Source organism: Struthio camelus, chromosome 1 (genome assembly GCF_040807025.1).
Source record: "Struthio camelus isolate bStrCam1 chromosome 1, bStrCam1.hap1, whole genome shotgun sequence".
Lineage (NCBI taxonomy): Eukaryota > Metazoa > Chordata > Aves > Struthioniformes > Struthionidae > Struthio > Struthio camelus.
This window is the reverse complement of record NC_090942.1, coordinates 27456880-27477093: the sequence shown is the minus strand read 5'-3', so window position 1 is coordinate 27477093 and position 20214 is coordinate 27456880. Positions and strand designations below refer to the sequence as shown.

The 20214-nt window shown below is 56.7% G+C and overlaps 2 protein-coding genes across 2 annotated transcripts; both read right to left on the bottom strand.

The window, feature by feature from the left end:
- Positions 1–8699: 8699 nt before the first annotated feature.
- LOC138065730 (ankyrin repeat domain-containing protein 7-like) lies at positions 8700–9820 on the bottom strand (the record flags this gene model as incomplete). Its single annotated transcript, XM_068931147.1, has 4 exons — positions 8700–8811; positions 9101–9207; positions 9303–9476; positions 9713–9820. Coding segments are annotated over 4 exons (501 nt in total), but the record flags the coding sequence as incomplete, so codon positions are not given.
- A 3802-nt stretch (positions 9821–13622) lies between these two features.
- Positions 13623–19144, bottom strand: LOC138065729 (ankyrin repeat domain-containing protein 26-like). The gene is made up of 6 exons (XM_068931146.1): positions 17720–19144; positions 17075–17216; positions 15898–16179; positions 15085–15351; positions 14534–14578; positions 13623–13952 (listed from the first exon to the last, which is right to left on the bottom strand). Exons 1-4 carry the CDS (start codon positions 17755–17757, stop codon positions 15223–15225), a joined length of 591 nt encoding a protein of 196 aa, XP_068787247.1. The 5' UTR covers positions 17758–19144; the 3' UTR covers positions 13623–13952; positions 14534–14578; positions 15085–15222.
- Between the last annotated feature and the right edge of the window lie 1070 nt (positions 19145–20214).

The following is a 20214-nucleotide window of genomic DNA, read 5'->3' as shown; positions in this document are numbered from 1 at the left end:
GCAAACTGCAGCACTTCAATATTTCCACCACCCAGGCTAAGACCGAGGGACAGAAACTGGTGCCTGCCACCCCTCTCTCCCCCCACACCACCCTCCCCCCGACCCCCACTAAAGCAAAGACCACCCGCTACTAGCGAGGGGCTCACGGGGGCAAAGGTGCCACGCACACTGGAGAACACCTTCCTCAGGCCCTCCGCTAATAGCCGACGGTACTTAGGTATCCCCATCCGGGCAGAGCACAGCTTAATTTAAAGCTCCAGGGGGATCTTCAGCGACCAGCGGCGAATGGAATTCCTGGCACAGCCTGAGGAGGCCGCTTAAGACTTGGCAACGACGTGCTTGGCACCAAGGACGTTCCACAAGTTCACTTGCAGAACGCCTTTAAGGCGGCAACAGCTGAAGTGCTGCTGCCACACGGCTTAAGCACCACAACCGGTACAAAGCAGCAACCATTCACACCGGCGCACAAGTGCCGTAAGTGCCCTTACCTCAAACACTGTTAAGTAAGACTCAGCAGAGTAGCGCACAAAACCAGAAAGCCTGCGAGCGGACCAACAGCAGCCGATCGCCTGCAGCCTGCAGGGAATGATTTCCCCGAGGCTCCCCAGGAAAATCTCTTCCGAAAACGCCCCCGCATACATACACACACAACTGCGCACAGTAGCTCATGAAACAGGAAGGCTATGACTAGCTTACAGAGGCAGAGGCGTGCAGCTCTTTCTGAAGAGCTTCGAGTCTAGCTGCCTGCTGCTGCCCTGTGTCTTCCAGCCGGGCGTTTTCCAGTTCAAGTCTTGAAAAGAAACACAGGCCTCGTCATGGAAATCCACAGGAGCACCAACACTGGCACAACAGCGCCAAATCACACAGTCCAAAGCAAAAGCCTCTCCCAAAATCGTGTACTGACTTGCTGAGATGCAACAAGGCCATCCTGCTGCTATTACACCAGCCCACAAAGCAAAGCCTTGCTTCACTGTGCCACTTCCTTACCGTCCCACTCGTTCCTCCAGGTCTTTTAGGCTAACGCCTCCCAAAGAGGCTTCCAGAAGGTCTTGCAGTTGCCGGGAAGAAGCTGTCGCTTCCCTCTGTTTCTCTGCCAGGGCCGTCTTCAAATCCTGAACACAACGCTCAGCCTGAACATGCTGCTCTTCCAACGCCTGCAACTGTAAAACCACGCTAGTCAGGACCCACGCTAGTCAGCTTCGCTTTCAGACAGACGACTCCACTGCTTCGACTCTCCAAAACCACGTTGCTCCTTCCGCTTTCATACCGGCCTCTCCCATCCCCATCTCAATTTCCTACCAGCTGCCCAAACGCAGCTGCAACACCAATCCTACTCCTTCCCGTGACTCGGGACGCTCCTAGCATCCAGCTGCTCGCTCCCCCACGGGAAGCATTACTGCAAAGGCTCTCCCTTCTCCTGCTGGCACTTCCCAACTCCAGGATAACGACCACAATCACAAAGACTTCTAGTCCAACGCTGCCCACGCTGCTCTACCTTATTCTTACACAAATGGTGGAAAGCCGGTCCCTACACTCCTTCCTTCAACTCCGTACTTGCGTTGGTGGCAGCGGTGGGCGTAGTGAACGGAAAGCAAGTCAGTAGCTCTGAACGTAGCTCTCTCCAAAAACAACTTGGAAGTGAATTAGCATTTCGGGATCCTAATGCTTACTAACTACAGGTTCATCCCCAGGGCCCTGCAGGAACTATAGCACTTTGCGGCACATTTGCATCATGCAGCCACAAGATGGCCAAGATGTTTTCTACAGAAAAAGCTCAGCACTAGGGCCAACCCACGGCCTTCTCCGGGCAGCTAGGTTAGGAGGTCAAGTTCCTCCTACAGTCAGGGAACAGGACAAGTCACAGCACCTGCCTGACATGCTGCTTCCCGTATACAGTGCAAAAACCCCACCTAGCAACCAGCGCTGCGTGTGCGAGCGCAAACCATGAAGAAGGATCGCACCCTTTCAAGTGCTGCCCCCCCCCAGAACACAGACTGTCACCTTCGCAGGCATTTGACCAGCTACAAAGAAGGAACCAAAGCTCTACACACACAGCCAAATATAGAGAAAGAGTACAACAGCCTCAACAGGAAAACACGCAGCACTCTCAGGGCACCCGGAGCTCACCCACTGTCACCTTCAGGTCCACCTCAAAGCTCAGGCGGGTTCGGAGAGACAACAAGCTGCTTGAGCAGCCTCCTCGTGGGTAGGTGTGACCCCCAACACACTGCTTGGCCCCTCACGCTTGAAAGGGCAGCTCCCTGACGCGCTTGGTCTGTTTGCCACCATGGGGCAGCGGCGGGAAGAAGGGAAGGCAACAGAAGGGACACCACTGCACTACTACCCTACAGCCTCAACAAGGGCTTTTCCCCATCGTTTACAGGGGAAAACCACCTCCTCACAGTCATGCAGGCCGCTACAGGCTTTGCCTACCTTGGCTTTCACCCTGGCCAGTTCCTCTTGCAACCGCAACTTGTCTCCCTGCAGCTCACCGCAGGAAACCTTTGGAACTTCAAGTGAACCTTCTGGAAGCAACTGCTTTCCAGGAGCTTCAGCAACCTCCGCCGGCAGCTCTGCGGCCATCGCCTAAGGAAAGATTGTGCCGTGAGCCTCACAAAAAGGGCACGAACATGCACTACCACCTTCTTTTCACTCACGACAGCCTTCTTCAGAGGGAGCCCAAAGATAACATACATCTAAAGTATATTTCACATCTGCCACTCTCTGCGGTCTTCCGCCTGCGCTCTTTTGGCAATAACACCTCGCTCTAGGCTAACATCTCCACAGCTCTTCAACACAGCTCCTCACCTGTCCGTCACACTGAAAATCAGTCTGTGTTGCAGCAGCCTCGCGTCCTTCACGCTCTCCTCCCTCCTTTGCAGACACCTAGGTGAGCGAGAACACAAACAAGCAGAGAGTGGTGCAAGCAATCTCCAGAAACGCTTCACCCACAAACTGCATTTCAAATGCAGGACTACCCAAGCACAACTCGGATTGTCGCTCAAGCATTACCTGCAGATTCACTGCTGCTTCGGGACTTTGGCAGGCCGTCAAGGAACGCAGGCTCTGGAAGTAGAACAGCCCTTTCAGAACCCCCAACTGCGCTCCCTCCAAGCCTACACCCACTCTGCTGCTGTCCTTAGTACTTGGCTGCACCGTCCCAAACACGCTCCTTTCACTGCATAACCCGGCAAAGCAGCAGCAGCCCTTCCAAGCACGCACAGAACCAGAACCTTCTCTCTTGCAGTAGGACTCTAGAAATACAACTCAAAGGCCACTTGCTGCCACTCCCAGGACATTAGCACACCCCACTTAGGCACAGTCCTCACCAAACCGCTTGCACAGAGCACAAGCGGCTCCAGGTCACAGGAACAAACCTGTGGCGCAGCCACCACAAGCGGCAACTGAGCCTCATCCCTGCTAGGGCCCACGTCCAAGGCAAGCTCCCGCGCACTTCCCCCCACGGGCAACCCACTGCGCCCCTCACACCAAGCACCTCGGAATCCCAGGGAGAGTCGCTCTCGTCCTCCTGCTCCGCTCCTGCGGACGACGCAACACCTGCAAAGGAAGCCACAAATGACACACCACCGCTCCTTCTTTCCCTCTCCTGCTCTCCTCCAGCACGCAAGCCCTGCGCCCAGGACACACCAAACCGTTCCACTCCCCAGGAAAAACAAAGCAGCGTCATTTAAGGGCGCCTGCACCCCCAGCCGCACCACCACGCCATCGCCACTTCCTGCCGCCTTCTTGCCAGCACCACAGGCCCAAGCCCAGCAGCACAGCTCACGCCCCTACCAAGAACGCCCAACACATGCTCGGCGAGCATCCAAACAAGGCTCTGCCATGCCACAGTCGCCGACTACGCAGCTCTGACGGCATCTCCCCTCCAAACTACAGCTCCAGAGTTGGCCCTTCACAATCCCTCGGCACGCTACAGGAGCGACCCGCAAAGCACTAGCCAAACACCCTCCCACCCGCAGGAAGTCACCAAGAAACAACCCTCCTTCCCTAGCACTACCACAAAACATCTCCCTCCAGCTACGTTCCCTCCCCCCCTCCCCGCCATTGCCTGCCCAGCGCCTACCTGCCTGCTCTACCCTCTCACAGGCAGATCGCCATTTCAGTTCATTCACCCAGCCCAAAGAGCAGAGAAACAAAGCCCCTCCATGTCTAGAAACTCACCTCTCACACCAGCAGGGGCTCCTGCAGCAGCCGCCACTTGGGCACCACCAGGAGCCTCCTCTCCCTTCCTTTCCGGTGAGTCGTCCTAAAAGAGATCGGCCCGCACACTTAGAAAGAACAGAAACAAGCAGCCTCCACGAGAACGTATGTGAAGGGACGGCAATGCCGAAGCTCACAAACGCCCTGCTCCCTTCCCCTAAAGCCCCTGAGAAGCACTACCCACACTCCAGCTTCCCCTACACGGCAATACTCAGCAGCACACACATCCTTCCCCCCTCCTTTGCACCAACAAACACCGCCAGCTGCCTGCTTCTCCAACAACCTGAGGCAAACCTCCCCCTGGGCCCTCGCTTCCACTCTCCAACCCCCAACTGCGCTCCCTCCAAGCCTACACCCACTCTGCTGCTGTCCTTAGTACTTGGCTGCACCGTCCCAAACACGCTCCTTTCACTGCATAACCCGGCAAAGCAGCAGCAACCCTTCCAAGCACGCACAGAACCAGAACCTTCTCTCTTGCAGTAGGACTCTAGAAATACAACTCAAAGGCCACTTGCTGCCACTCCCAGGACATTAGCACACCCCACTTAGGCACAGTCCTCACCAAACCGCTTGCACAGAGCACAAGCGGCTCCAGGTCACAGGAACAAACCTGTGGCGCAGCCACCACAAGCGGCAACTGAGCCTCATCCCTGCTAGGGCCCACGTCCAAGGCAAGCTCCCGCGCACTTCCCCCCTCGGGCAACCCACTGCGCCCCTCACACCAAGCACCTCGGAATCCCAGGGAGAGTCGCTCTCGTCCTCCTGCTCCGCTCCTGCGGACGACGCAACACCTGCAAAGGAAGCCACAAATGACACACCACCGCTCCTTCTTTCCCTCTCCTGCTCTCCTCCAGCACGCAAGCCCTGTGCCCAGGACACACCAAACCGTTCCACTCCCCAGGAAAAACAAAGCAGCGTCATTTAAGGGCGCCTGCACCCCCAGCCGCACCACCACGCCATCGCCACTTCCTGCCGCCTTCTTGCCAGCACCACAGGCCCAAGCCCAGCAGCACAGCTCACGCCCCTACCAAGAACGCCCAACACATGCTCGGCGAGCATCCAAACAAGGCTCTGCCATGCCACAGTCGCCGACTACGCAGCTCTGACGGCATCTCCCCTCCAAACTACAGCTCCAGAGTTGGCCCTTCACAATCCCTCGGCACGCTACAGGAGCGACCCGCAAAGCACTAGCCAAACACCCTCCCACCCGCAGGAAGTCACCAAGAAACAACCCTCCTTCCCTAGCACTACCACAAAACATCTCCCTCCAGCTACGTTCCCTCCCCCCCTCCCCGCCATTGCCTGCCCAGCGCCTACCTGCCTGCTCTACCCTCTCACAGGCAGATCGCCATTTCAGTTCATTCACCCAGCCCAAAGAGCAGAGAAACAAAGCCCCTCCATGTCTAGAAACTCACCTCTCACACCAGCAGGGGCTCCTGCAGCAGCCGCCACTTGGGCACCACCAGGAGCCTCCTCTCCCTTCCTTTCCGGTGAGTCGTCCTGAAAGAGATCGGCCCGCACACTTAGAAAGAACAGAAACAAGCAGCCTCCACGAGAACGTATGTGAAGGGACGGCAATGCCGAAGCTCACAAACGCCCTGCTCCCTTCCCCTAAAGCCCCTGAGAAGCACTACCCACACTCCAGCTTCCCCTACACGGCAATACTCAGCAGCACACACATCCTTCCCCCCTCCTTTGCACCAACAAACACCGCCAGCTGCCTGCTTCTCCAACAACCTGAGGCAAACCTCCCCCTGGGCCCTCGCTTCCACTCTCCAACCCCCAACTGCGCTCCCTCCAAGCCTACACCCACTCTGCTGCTGTCCTTAGTACTTGGCTGCACCGTCCCAAACACGCTCCTTTCACTGCATAACCTGGCAAAGCAGCAGCAACCCTTCCAAGCACGCACAGAACCAGAACCTTCTCTCTTGCAGTAGGACTCTAGAAATACAACTCAAAGGCCACTTGCTGCCACTCCCAGGACAGCAGCCTCTGCCCAGGCCATCCACACCTTGCCAAATACTTCTCCTCTCTCGAGCCACAGAGAAAAACCTTCTCGCTCCTCTTTTACAAGGCCTGCAGATGTCTTTATGTACACAGCAATACCTAATGTCACTAACGTCCTGCTCCCATTCCATAAAGCCCCCCGAGAAGCACTGCCCGCACACAGTCAGGCTCTGCCTTCACCTACGTTACCTTATCCAGCAGCACACACACCCTTTCCCCCTCCCTTGGGCTCACGAGACCACCAGCTGCCTGCTTCTCAAACTACCGTAGTCTCACCTCCCCCTCTTTCCTCACTTTCACTCCTCCAACCACCATCACATCTTACTATGCCACACTAGCTCTTCTCACACAACAGCTGCCACACTCTCTGACAGGCCACTGAGACAAGGGCAACCAGGTTGCAAATAAACATGCCTGCATCTCCAGCACTACGGGGTGCGTTCCTGCACCACACTCGGCTTCTTCAGCTTCTTCATCATGGCACAGCCCCAATGCCACACACCTCAACTGAAAAACAAACCAAAACAAAACAAAAGAAACAAAAGGAAGGGGAAACAGGTGCTGTGAGATCCCATGCAAGCCCGCAATGCCATCCCCCAGGAGGAAAAAAAGACCCTCTTGAGCCACTCCCCCCGCCCCCAAGCACTCTTGGGCAACCTGACAAGGACGAAAGAAAGGAGAGCCAGGAGATGAAGCATTGCAGCAGATCTTGAACAGCAAGTGCCCTTTTCCCCATATCAGCCTGAATTCTATCACCAAAGTTACTGGAAACAAACAGCAAGGCTTGGAGGACAAAAGAACAGGCCATCTAGAGGCTGATCAGCTTTGGGACGAGAACTCTGACTCAGGTGAAGAAAACCATGCGGTCGCTTTTCTTGTCACCTACTGCTCTTCCCACCCGCAACCGCAAGCCTGCTGCATGCTCTGCCACGGACAGCTACAAGGCTTGGAGCAAACAGCTCACCGCAGCTGAAAGACTGGCAGGCAGGAGACCGCGGGGCAGGAGAAAACCACCCTGCCTGGACACGCGCTTTTGCCCAAATCTAGACAGCTCTGCCCTGCAAACGAGTCGCTCCACGGGCAGTTCTCCTTCTGGAGGCACTTTACCTTGGCAGCTAAACTGCTTTTTTCTTCCTCAGAAGCAGGACAGCTGTCATCGCTCTCCTCTGCCTCCAACACTCTTCAAAGGCAAAGGCAAAGGCAAAGGCAAGAAGGACCGTCTCGCTCAAATCTCCCCTCTTTTTCGGCAGGTTAAGGTCGTTGGCAAAAGCTACTGTTCGAGGCTCACCTCGTGAAGTATTCGTGGGAAAAGCCACCTCTCACTGTTCAAATATTAATTGACAGGATTAATTCTTAGCATGTCGGACCTTCGACTTTCAGCAATGCAGACAAGCATGTTACACGGACAATTCTACAGGCCAGACTAGAGTGAAGCAGTCATGCCAGACAGCATGAACGAAAGCATGCCCCAAACCACCAATTTCTCCCATCCTACTCAATTCTCGCTGCCCCCCCCCACCCCCCGCAAAATAAAAAAGGACAAGAATTCCACACCGCCCTTGTCTTTCCTTCGAACGTTCCAAACCTCAAACCTGCCATGGCATGAATATGCTATGTGAGCAGGCAGCGAGCAAATGCTGGTAGCGGTTGAACAGGACAAGAAGGAAACAAACTGCCGAGCTCTTCATACCACACAGGCAGAGATCGGTCTCTCTCTCGTGCTCTCTTTGCCTCTACCCCCACCCCCGCCAACCTGTGCTTCAAAATGCCAGAGACTACGCTGTATTTCCTGCTCTACCCAGCCTCCCACCCATCACCCCCAAAACCAAAAGCCAGCCTCAAAACCAAAGGACTATCCTCACGGAGGAGGATCACCAGCGCGTCTCTACTCCGTCCCTAGCAAGGGTACTCAACAGGCAAGAGGGACGGAACCCTGCCAAGCTTCAATACAAGCCACCACAAGAAAAGGCCGTAGGCATTCTCCTCCTCAGCTCCTCCACAGTTAAGCCTCCTACCTCCTCTGTCCGCAGCAGGTGTGCCCAACGCAAACGCAGCAGCTCCTGCCTCGCAACGAGTGCTAAGCACTGGCGTGCTTTCTGCGCTGCCTGCACAAGCTTCTCCCACGTTTTTCTCGGCTGCGCGGTCTGCCAGCTGTTCACTAACACTAGGGAGGTGCGGAAAGAAAGGGAACACTGTCACTATAATCAACTACATCCTTGCATAACACCACTTACCAAACAAGACGATTTGCGGGGGAAGCTTTCCTCGACTCCCCAACTCACACTTGACACAGGGAACGCTACGTCCCGGAAGATTCCACTGAGCCCACCTTCAACAAAGGTCTCCACGCATCATTAAACCTTGCGCCTCTTACCAAACACGTCCGCACACCAACACGGACATTCGGACCGCTTAGCGACTCTCACCGTGACCTAAAGCACTTACCCAGTGTGTCCAGACCTCCTAGCATAAGCCTCCGCTGTCCATCCAAGAACGTCTTTCTGGCAAAGGTCAGCACCATAGCCAAGAAGAACTTCTATCATGCTCACGTCCCCGGCAGAGGCGGCAAGCATCAGAGGGGTCCTAAAGCAGCCACAAGACGAGACAAAAGCTATCAGGAGACACCGACGTTTCACTGGCGTTCCTTTCATCCCTATTTGCTCCCAAAACAATTACACCTCCCCCTTTCCTACAGCCAGGAGGAAAGCAAAGCCAACCACACGGAAGCCCACGAGAACTCGGGTTGCAAGGGGCCGCAGCACGTCCCTGGGCCAAACGTCTCCTCCGCTAAGCACCCTCGGCTACCCGGCCAGACCAGGCAAACTTCACCAATGCTCAGGAGACCCACGCCCCGTTTTGACAAACCCTTCACCTTTCCGACTGATCTCGAGCGTGCACGTCGGCTCCTTTGCTAAGCAGGAACTCCACCATCTCTACGTGATGCGCGGACACGGCCAGAGAAAGGGGCGTGTATCCCATCTGAAAGCATAACGCCCCTCTCCAGTTAGAAAAACACAGAGAAGCAAAGCAACTTTTTCTTCTCAGGAGCGGCCTGACCCAAATTCCACGCTTACCTTATTCTGCGCATCAAGATGGGCGTTGTGCGCCAGTAACTGCCCTGCTAGGCAGGTGTTAGGAGCAAGGGCAGCCAGGTGAAGGGCAGTGTTGCCGTTAGCATCCGCAAGGTTAGCGTCGGCGCCATGCGCTAGCAGAATGGCGACGCAGCCTTCGTGCTGGCACTGCACTGCCTGCCAACCACACGGGAAACAAGGAAACGTTGCCAGCAATTACGCTTCCCTCTGGCAGAATTCCCACAGCTTGCCGACCTCGGACAACAATAACGCGCCCAAACATTAGGCAACGCACGCCTAGCCAGCGCCCAGCGCACCACAAGCTCCACCCAGACCTACCTCCAGAATCACCCAAGAGCTCGATCGCTCGGGGCGCAATTTAGAAGCCCTGCCTCACCGCAGCACCCACGTACCTTCATCAGTGGCGATCTCTTGAAGTTGTCACGAGGATTTAGCTTGCACTTCCTCTCTACTAAGTACAAGACAACCTCCGCATGTCCGTTAGCGCAAGCCAGATGCAGAGGGGTCCTAAAAATTGAGCATGTTACCTTAGCGCAGGCCAGACAGCTGAAGAGACCGCGCCTGCCCATGTCACGCGGGTGACCGCTGCACACCCAAAGCCCGAGACGCCGGGGCTAGGAAAAAGCCCCTCCCCGCCCCAGCCCCAGCCCCAGCCCCAGCCCCCACTTAGGAAGACAACGTTGCCTCAGCTCCGCGCTCCCTTCCCTGCGCGTGCATCCCTGCGCCCAGGCCCCCCATTTCTCCCAGCCAGCCTCCGGCTTCCGCTCTGCAACTGCTGCCCTCCGCCCCGGCACCTCCTCCCTGCCTCCAACACCACTACGCACGCAGCCCAGCAAGCAAGAGCAAGGCTTGCGCACCTCCAGCCTACGGCAAGGCAACCTCCACCTGCTGCCAGGACCACTCACGCCACAGCAGCAGGCCGCAGGCCCAGCACGTGCCTTTTATAACACCAGAACATCCCCTCGCTGCTGGCCTTGCCGGGAAGTCGCGCCCTCTGGCCTCTTCCCGGCCTTACTGCTGCAGCAAGCACCAGCACGCGCTCGCTCCCAAGGGCCCTCCACAACACCTACCAAACCCGACAGCAGAAACCTTCCCCCTCGACCCTGTCACGCTCCCAGCAACAAAGTCCCGCTCCGGCCTGGCCACACACGCAACCGGCCTCCGAGCCCCGAGCCCCGAGCCCCGAGCCCACCCCGCGCGCGCAAGGCCGACTGCCCTCCCGCACTCCCTCGCCAGCCCAAGCAAACGGCCCTGCCTTCCCGGCACAAAGGCGCTCCTGCCAGCTGCACGCCAGCTCCAACCCACCAGCCGCCGCCCCCGCCGGCACCGACGCAGCAGCCCGGCCCTCGCCGCCGCCCCCCCCACCCCCCGCGCCGCCCCGGCCCCCCCGCCGCCCCTCACCGCTTCGCCTTGTCCCGCCCGTCGAGGCCGACTCTCGGCAGCCACCGCCGCCGCCGCACCCGCGCCAGGTCGCCGCTGGCGGCCGCGCGGTGCAGCTTGCCCAGCTCCTTCTCCCGGAGCTCGTAGGCAGCGCCGACGCAGCGCAGGGGCGCGCTGCCGCCGCACGCCCACCGCGACCGCGACCGCGACCGCGACGGCGACGGCGAAGGCGGCTGCCCCTGGCCCTGGCCGAAGAGCCCCAAGAGCCTCTTCATGCTGCGGCGGGCACGCGGGCGGCGGACAGCCCCGAGCAGGGGCCGCGGCCCGGGCCAGCTGCTGCGGGGCTGAGTCCCGGCGAGCTCGGAGCCCCCGGGCCGGGGGCAGAGGCGCCGGCCGAGGACAGCGACGCAGCGACGCTGGCAGCGAGGCACACGGCCGCAACAGCACCGAGGACCACCGGCTCCGGAGGCGGTGGCGGGCGCGCCGCGCATGCGCAACAGCCGCGGCGAGGGCGCGGGGGGGGGCGTCACAGGGCAGCGGGGTGACGCGCCGAGGGGCGGGGCTGTGCAGCGAGGGGGCGGGGCTGCGGCCGGGGCGGGCCCGGGGCGGGGCGGGGGGGGGCGCTGCCGCCTCCTTCGCGGCGCTGCCGGGCCGGGCCGGGGGGCGGCGGCGGCGGCGGCGGGTGGCTGCGGCCGGCCGAAGGACGTCTTTGTTGGGGGTCCCTCCCCGGCGGCCCCCAGCTCCAGCTCTTACTCTGCTGTGCCGTCATTTCCCTGAAGAATTCATGCTGCTGCTGCTCCAGGTGCGGGACACTGTGCTCCTCGCAAACCTGCGCTCCCACTGTTTCCCTAAGGGCGCGGGCGTCGCGAGCGCTTGGCCGAGCTCGCAGGGCTGAAGTAGCTCGTTGCGCCTGAAGAGACGGCGACTGCTTAGGTTGAGCCCCGCAGCTGGCTGCTCTGGCTGCTGCCCGGCCAGGCCGCGAGCGTGCCGGTCCTTCTGGGCTCCCAGCTCTGCGCCTGCGCCGTAGGAAGCCCAAGTGCCGGAGGGAGCCAAATTGGCCGCGAGTCGCGACTCTCACCGAGGTGAGCGACTCTCACCGAAAGCGGATCGCTCCAGCTGTTAGCAGAGACCACAGCGAGAGGCTGGAGGGCGATTGCTCCCTTTGGCAGAAAGTTATTATCAAAACGATTAAAATGTGGTTACGATTTCTTTCTCTAACCATTGCTGACTCCTTGCTGCCCACCTGCACCCCCAGGCCTTCCTCTGCCCAGCTGCTTTCCTGGCAGTAGCCCCCAGCCTGCCCCAGGTGCAGCCCTTGACAGTTCCCCTTGTCGAACTTGACTAGATGCCCGGTCGCCCGCTTCTCCTGCTTGTCACAGAATCACCGGACGTTTGAGGTTGGAAGGCACCTCTGGAGATCGTCTCGTCCAGCCCCCCCTACTCAAGCAGGATCACCTCAAGTAGTCGGCCCAGGACCCTAGCCAGACGGCTTGGGAACATCTCCGAGGACGGAGACTCCCCAAGCTCTCTGGGCAACCTCTTCCAGGGCTCAGTCACCCCTCACAGCAAAGACCTTTTTCCTCCTGTTCAGACAGGACGGCCTGTGTTTCAGTTTGTGCCCCTTGCCCCTCGTCCTACCGCTAGGCACCGCTGAGAAGAGTCTGCCTCCGACTTCTTTACACCCTCCCTTCGCATCCTGCCTACACCCTGATCCGCGGTCTTCTCTTCTGCAGGCTGAACAATCCCAGCTCTCTCAGCCTTTCCTCGTATGAGAGCTACTCCAGTCCCTTAATCATCTTAGTAGCCCTTCGCTGGACTCGCTCCAGTAGCTCCATCCCTCTCCTCTAGTGCAGGGGCCAGAACAGACGGGACTTTGCTCTACCCGCCTTGTAAGCGCTACCAGCTCCTGTCATGCCAGATGCCAGCGCTGAATTTCAGTGCTGCTGCTCCGGCGGCCAAGAACTTTCACCTCTCCCTGACACCCAGCAGGACAGAAGCAGGCAGGGAACCACTGGAAAACAGTTCCTCTCAGAGTTTGGCAACAGGACAACCCAAAGCGAAGGCACTTCAGAGGCGTTCCGCACCTGCTTTTGCTTTGCAGAGAGAAGAGCAAGTGCCCAGCACTGGACAGCGGTTCCGCTTTGCCAGTCACGCTGCAGGGCAGAGAACTTCCATAACCCCTTTCCCCTTTGCAGACTGCAAGCGGATCCAACAGCCTTCCAGACCGGCGGGCTTTGCGACCTTTCCTGGCTACCAGAAGCTCTCGCCCTCCCTTCTGCCCAGACCACAGGAAGCATCGTTCTCAAAGGCAGCAAGAGGCCAGTGCCCCGCTACGAGCGAGACGTGAGGCAACCGGGCACCTTGTCAAGTTCAACAAGGGGAACCGCCAAGGGCTGCACCTGGGGACGATCGAGGCCCCTGTCTTCACACACTCGTGCTTCCAGCCCCCGCTGAGGAAAAACACACAGTCTGCATGCTGGCCCTTGGCCTGGCTGCCAGGACAGGCTGAAGGAGCAGCTGGGAAGCCAGCTGAAGGGAGCAGAGCAGAGCAGAGCTGAGCTCTCCCTTGGACAAACGGCCTCTCTGCCCTCAGGCCTGGAGCTGTCTGCATAAGTGACTTTTGGTCAGACCAGCGCGAGGCAGAAGGGCTAAGCGCCTGCCCAGGAAGAAAGCCTGGCTAGGCCTTCAAAAACATGACTTCCATCATCCGTGCTGGCTAGCGCTGAACAACTCGCAAAACGCAGGGACAAAACGCAGCCCTTGCCCGCAAATGCCGCAGCAGGCCAGACTTCCACCAGCATCCACCATTTGGCAGCAATGCAACACGTACTACTCCATAAGAGACACGAGCAGAGGGGACAGTCATATGCGCAGGGCAGGCAAAGTCAGGAAGGGGAACAGAATAAAACGGAGAGACCTACTAGATTACAACATTTATTAAATACCAAGTTGGAACACAATACTTGCAGTTAAAGACCGCACGTTATTATTATTGGCTACACCGCACTGTTGCACTCGTACAAAAACAGTGGCAAGGGTTGCTTTTCCTCACAGCCTGGTAACGCGAGTCCCTCTGTCAGGAGGTAGTAGTCTCAGGATAACCACTCTTAGCTCTCTGGAACGGGGCTGTCAAAACATCGCGGCACTCTTGCGTTGCCCTGGAAAGCGGCTCCTGGTCTACGTTTTCTGAAGATCCTTCAGTAGATGCCCAGGGAGAAGCTCCAGCCGATCCAACGTTCAGCTCAGCCATTGCTGGGGAAGGGGCGGGGCGAGAGCGGGAGGGGAGAAAATGCCCTATGTTAGTGTTGCAGTAGGAAAAGGTCCCCAAAGCAAACAAACCTTATTACTCCCAGGAGACAGGCAACTCCAGTCACAATGCAAACGGATTCAATGCCACGGATTTGTGTCCGTCCTAGCAAACGGAAAGAGCTCTAGCGCAACGGCTGGCCACTCGCTAGGAGAGTAAAGGCTACTGGGACAGAAGGAATTGCTCTCAGGGGCTACCTGCTTTGCAACAGGCCCAGTCACCGCCAAGCCACAACTCTGGAGAAACAATTATCCTGAAGAGGTGGAATTGCTCAGGGCTCGGGGGCAGGGGCTGAACGTGCGCATAGGCCGCTTTTCCTCTCTGTGATCTAAAGGCAACTGCATACGACTCTGTACGACTATTATTTGCATAAGCAGCAAGTTGCCTCGCAGAGCTCTAGGTTGGAAAGCTAGTAGAAAACAACTGTGCTTAGCACAGGAGCTTGGCAGCTTTCCAGTAGTTGTGTTCAAAATGGAGGAACCGTCCTCTTCCTTGGTAACACCGCTAACAGATCCTGACAGATTACCTTGCTCAAGTTCTTCAGCGATATTTTTGACCATTCCCGCCGCACCTGCAAGTACAGACAAGATACCCTTAAGGCCTCAGTAGCTACATTCTTGTAGCATTAGCTTCTCAAGCCAACTGCAACATGGGAATAAACACTGGAAACATCACCCCCACTACAGAGAAAGTCTTTGTCCACCAAGGCCCAGCGTTCCCATTGCTCTATGGCATTAACCGTCTCACAAAGCAATCCCCAACTCGAGAGCTTCTCCACACCCCCACTCTGTGCAAAGGCGGGAACGGATCACGGCATTTTGTGAAGAATCACGTGCTCCCTTGCCCCACTCTCGGCATGCGCTTCCCAAACCTCAGGGCACACTGCTCACCACGCTGTGAGGAACATGCCGTCACACGGACTGCTAATTCTGGGGCGCGCCCGGACCAGAGCTTTTGCCGAGGTTGCAGCGCTCTGAGGGTCAGCAGGCGTGTCTAGACTCCTAGATTGGGTGCGGTGGAGCTAGGAACGGATGCTCATTTTCAGCTTGAGAATAACAGGTATTCCCAATGCCTTACCTCAGCCATATGAGCTTCCACTCTCTCCGTCACAGAGGAAGCGCTGCCCACCGGGTTCGTTGCCAGAGAGTGGCTTCTGCAGGGCTCATAGCATTGCGCAGCAGCAGCAGCTTCCGCAAGCCTCTCGTTAGCGCTCTCTCACTGCAGGCGTTTTGTGAGAGCCAATTCATATTCTAAATGCCTAACTCTCTGCTGCAGTCGGCCTACCGCGGAAGCTGCAGAAGCGGCTCTTAGTTGTTCCGCTCGGTCCTGGGCGGCTGCCTGTGTCTGAAGCAGATAATGCAGTTTCAACCCCCAGGAAAGAAAAAGAGATCATTCCCCCCAGGCCCTTTCACACACCCACTTTGAAGAGCACAACCTCACCCAGGGAGCCAACTGGGCCTCCTCACTGCCCTCTACAATCAAGGGCAAAACCCAAAAGCACCCCATTACATCATCCTTTTGGTTCAGAAAGAAACCGGCTCTCTCAGCGCAACTTTTTGCTTTGCTTTGTTTTGTTTTGAATCAGAGCTAGTACTAAGCCACCTCTGTCTCTCTAAGACACTAGTCCACTTGCAATTCTCGTCTTTCTTGGCGCTGTTACAGATTCGCCAGTGACCGAGGTGCGTAAAGAAGATTATTCACCACATCTCAGAATGCCTGAGGACAAGCATCCAACAAGCTCGCACCCTTCAGCAACCTCCTGAAGCTATAACGAGCCCATGACCCCACAGCACTGACCGGCACAAGCATAACATACCGAGAAATGACAACAGTAAAGAATGAATGACAAGCCACAAACGGACTGCGCGTACTAGCGGTAAGGGAGCTCACCTGCAGAAAGAGATTGACTTCCTGTAGTTTTTGCCTTAGCTCTTGCCCAGCCTTTTGCTCAATCTCCCTTTTATCCTCTTCTCTGTGCCTCTGATCCCTCATCTTGGCCTCTAAGCGACACCTCAGCGCAACCACCTCTTCTTCCAGCTGCCGCTTGCTCTTCCGCAGTTTGTCACGGCTCCCATGCAGCCAAGCCAACTCTTCTCGCGCACCTTCGTTTGCTTTCTCTAGCTGCCTCGACTTCCTCCGCTCTGCCTCCAGGGAGCAGCACAGCTCACGGACCTGCACACAGGGAAAGGACTCACTCACCTAAGCAGACCCAGAGGTCTAAGCGTACGCAGTTCTGTGACAATCCACCGAGCGTGTCCCTTTGTGCCGGGAGGCCTCCGCAGAACGACCGAACCAGTTGAGAGGCATTTTGCCCTGGTAAGGTAATTCGGCGGGCTCCCGACACTAAACAGGGTCGGCTGGTAGTGTAGGTGTCCCTACTCCTTAGGAATGAGTTTACTATTGTAACAGGTAAGTAACCGAGTGTAATGAACTAATGAACGGGAACGATAACAACTGTAATCATATTGACAACAATATACAATAATCACAAGGTATTCACTTGTTTACAGTGGTATACCTGAAGCTTCAGGAAAGAGGAAACAGAAATGATTATCTCTTTCTACATACACGCACACACACACACACACACAGGTTTGAGTTTAGAAGACAATCAACAAAGAAGTGCCAGGGTTTCAGTAGGCCCCAAAGGTCAACTAAAACTCTGCCGCCGTCGTCGTCGTCTTCTCTCCACAGAAACGCACCTTTTCCACACCTCTCACACCTATGCTTCCGATGTCCTTGCCTTTCATACTGTGGTTAGGCTTATAATGGTCCTACTTACCGGTCTTCCAGAGCACAAATTCATCTGTCAGACCTCAAAGATGCTGCCAGGGCCTCAAGCTTTCAAGCTGGGCTCTCGCCCAGAAAGGCCCAGGCTCACAAGTGCCCCGCTATCGCAACGCCTCTTCACTTCCCAAAGGATTACACAGGCTTTTTCAGGGACCATAAGAGACAGCCGTTCTTTTCAAACACGGCCACCACATAATTAACACCACAACCCAACAGCCAGGAAAAGAATCTTACAGCTTTCCAAAACAAGCACCACAACAAGCCAACCAAAGCTCACCTTTGTTCGTAATTTAGCAACTTCTCTGCCCCTTCCCGAACACGGGTCCTCCCTTTCGCCCGGGAAATTCATCTGGGACTCTCGCGCCCGCCTCTCATACGCCCTCACTTTCTTCATAGCTTTCTCCAGAAGCCTCTTCGACCTGCACAGCACATTAGCAAGTAAAGTAGGAAGCCCAAGCACAGTCCGCCTTTACGCATGCACTTCCCTAAGCACCACGCATACGGTGCGGGGCTTACTTCATTTGTACCATGGCGGACAGGCCAGGACTTCCAGAACAAGACACCAAGCCAAAACACCACACCAACCCACCCACCCACATCATTCCCCTCCCACACATCACTTGCCCAGTCAACATTTCATCTGCTCCCTTGAAGCTTCTCCCTCTGCCTGACAACAGGCACAAGACACAAGCGACTTCTTCCTGCCCTCCCGCCCTCCCTCTCTTCCCAGGACAACTGCCCTCCTGCCTGCACTTCCACCTACCTAAAACCGCACGCTCCCCTACAGAAGCCACTTGCAAGACCTAACGCAAGCCTTGAGCTCGCTCACCAACAGATACGTACTCGGAGTCTCAGGGGCAAGGTACATAACGCCTGACTCCCCGCTCATTCGACAGCTCTTACAAGTACTCAACGGCTGTACCTGTTGCATTCTTTCTGCAGTGCAACGTTTTTCTTCATTTCTTCCTCCAGGCGGGCTTCTGCGGGTTGTTTCCACTCTGCCAGCTCCTTCCCTGGCTTTCTTCCGCTCTCACGCTTTCCGGACAGGAAGAAGAAATGGCACACACGACTCACTCACGGCACCTAGAGGCACTAGGTGCGCACAGCCTTCCTCACAAAGGTGCGGCAGGACATCTCTCTCTGCTAGCCGAGGGCCGGCCCCACAACTCCAGGGGACAGAATCCCACGCAAACTGCAGCACTTCAATATTTCCACCACCCAGGCTAAGACCGAGGGACAGAAACTGGTGCCTGCCACCCCTCTCTCCCCCCACACCACCCTCCCCCCGACCCCCACTAAAGCAAAGACCACGCGCTACTAGCGAGGGGCTCACGGGGGCAAAGGTGCCACGCACACTGGAGAACACCTTCCTCAGGCCCTCCGCTAATAGCCGACGGTACTTAGGTATCCCCATCCGGGCAGAGCACAGCTTAATTTAAAGCTCCAGGGGGATCTTCAGCGACCAGCGGCAAATGGAATTCCTGGCACAGCCTGAGGAGGCCGCTTAAGACTTGGCAACGACGTGCTTGGCACCAAGGACGTTCCACAAGTTCACTTGCAGAACGCCTTTAAGGCGGCAACAGCTGAAGTGCTGCTGCCACACGGCTTAAGCACCACAACCGGTACAAAGCAGCAACCATTCACACCGGCGCACAAGTGCCGTAAGTGCCCTTACCTCAAACACTGTTAAGTAAGACTCAGCAGAGTAGCGCACAAAACCAGAAAGCCTGCGAGCGGACCAACAGCAGCCGATCGCCTGCAGCCTGCAGGGAATGATTTCCCCGAGGCTCCCCAGGAAAATCTCTTCCGAAAACGCCCCCGCATACATACACACACAACTGCGCACAGTAGCTCATGAAACAGGAAGGCTATGACTAGCTTACAGAGGCAGAGGCGTGCAGCTCTTTCTGAAGAGCTTCGAGTCTAGCTGCCTGCTGCTGCCCTGTGTCTTCCAGCCGGGCGTTTTCCAGTTCAAGTCTTGAAAAGAAACACAGGCCTCGTCATGGAAATCCACAGGAGCACCAACACTGGCACAACAGCGCCAAATCACACAGTCCAAAGCAAAAGCCTCTCCCAAAATCGTGTACTGACTTGCTGAGATGCAACAAGGCCATCCTGCTGCTATTACACCAGCCCACAAAGCAAAGCCTTGCTTCACTGTGCCACTTCCTTACCGTCCCACTCGTTCCTCCAGGTCTTTTAGGCTAACGCCTCCCAAAGAGGCTTCCAGAAGGTCTTGCAGTTGCCGGGAAGAAGCTGTCGCTTCCCTCTGTTTCTCTGCCAGGGCCGTCTTCAAATCCTGAACACAACGCTCAGCCTGAACATGCTGCTCTTCCAACGCCTGCAACTGTAAAACCACGCTAGTCAGGACCCACGCTAGTCAGCTTCGCTTTCAGACAGACGACTCCACTGCTTCGACTCTCCAAAACCACGTTGCTCCTTCCGCTTTCATACCGGCCTCTCCCATCCCCATCTCAATTTCCTACCAGCTGCCCAAACGCAGCTGCAACACCAATCCTACTCCTTCCCGTGACTCGGGACGCTCCTAGCATCCAGCTGCTCGCTCCCCCACGGGAAGCATTACTGCAAAGGCTCTCCCTTCTCCTGCTGGCACTTCCCAACTCCAGGATAACGACCACAATCACAAAGACTTCTAGTCCAACGCTGCCCACGCTGCTATACCTTATTCTTACACAAATGGTGGAAAGCCGGTCCCTACACTCCTTCCTTCAACTCCGTACTTGCGTTGGTGGCAGCGGTGGGCGTAGTGAACGGAAAGCAAGTCAGTAGCTCTGAACGTAGCTCTCTCCAAAAACAACTTGGAAGTGAATTAGCATTTCGGGATCCTAATGCTTACTAACTACAGGTTCATCCCCAGGGCCCTGCAGGAACTATAGCACTTTGCGGCACATTTGCATCATGCAGCCACAAGATGGCCAAGATGTTTTCTACAGAAAAAGCTCAGCACTAGGGCCAACCCACGGCCTTCTCCGGGCAGCTAGGTTAGGAGGTCAAGTTCCTCCTACAGTCAGGGAACAGGACAAGTCACAGCACCTGCCTGACATGCTGCTTCCCGTATACAGTGCAAAAACCCCACCTAGCAACCAGCGCTGCGTGTGCGAGCGCAAACCATGAAGAAGGATCGCACCCTTTCAAGTGCTGCCCCCCCCCAGAACACAGACTGTCACCTTCGCAGGCATTTGACCAGCTACAAAGAAGGAACCAAAGCTCTACACACACAGCCAAATATAGAGAAAGAGTACAACAGCCTCAACAGGAAAACACGCAGCACTCTCAGGGCACCCGGAGCTCACCCACTGTCACCTTCAGGTCCACCTCAAAGCTCAGGCGGGTTCGGAGAGACAACAAGCTGCTTGAGCAGCCTCCTCGTGGGTAGGTGTGACCCCCAACACACTG

Coding starts and splice junctions, on each gene's coding strand:
- LOC138065729 (XM_068931146.1), bottom strand. CDS start 17,757: ATGAAGAAAAACGTTGCACTGCAGAAAGAATGCAACAG. Junction 17,217..17,719: donor CTGCAGAAAGAATGCAACAG/GTACAGCCGTTG, acceptor TGTGCTGTGCAG/GTCGAAGAGGCTTCTGGAGA. Junction 16,180..17,074: donor TTGCTAAATTACGAACAAAG/GTGAGCTTTGGT, acceptor CCCTGTGTGCAG/GTCCGTGAGCTGTGCTGCTC.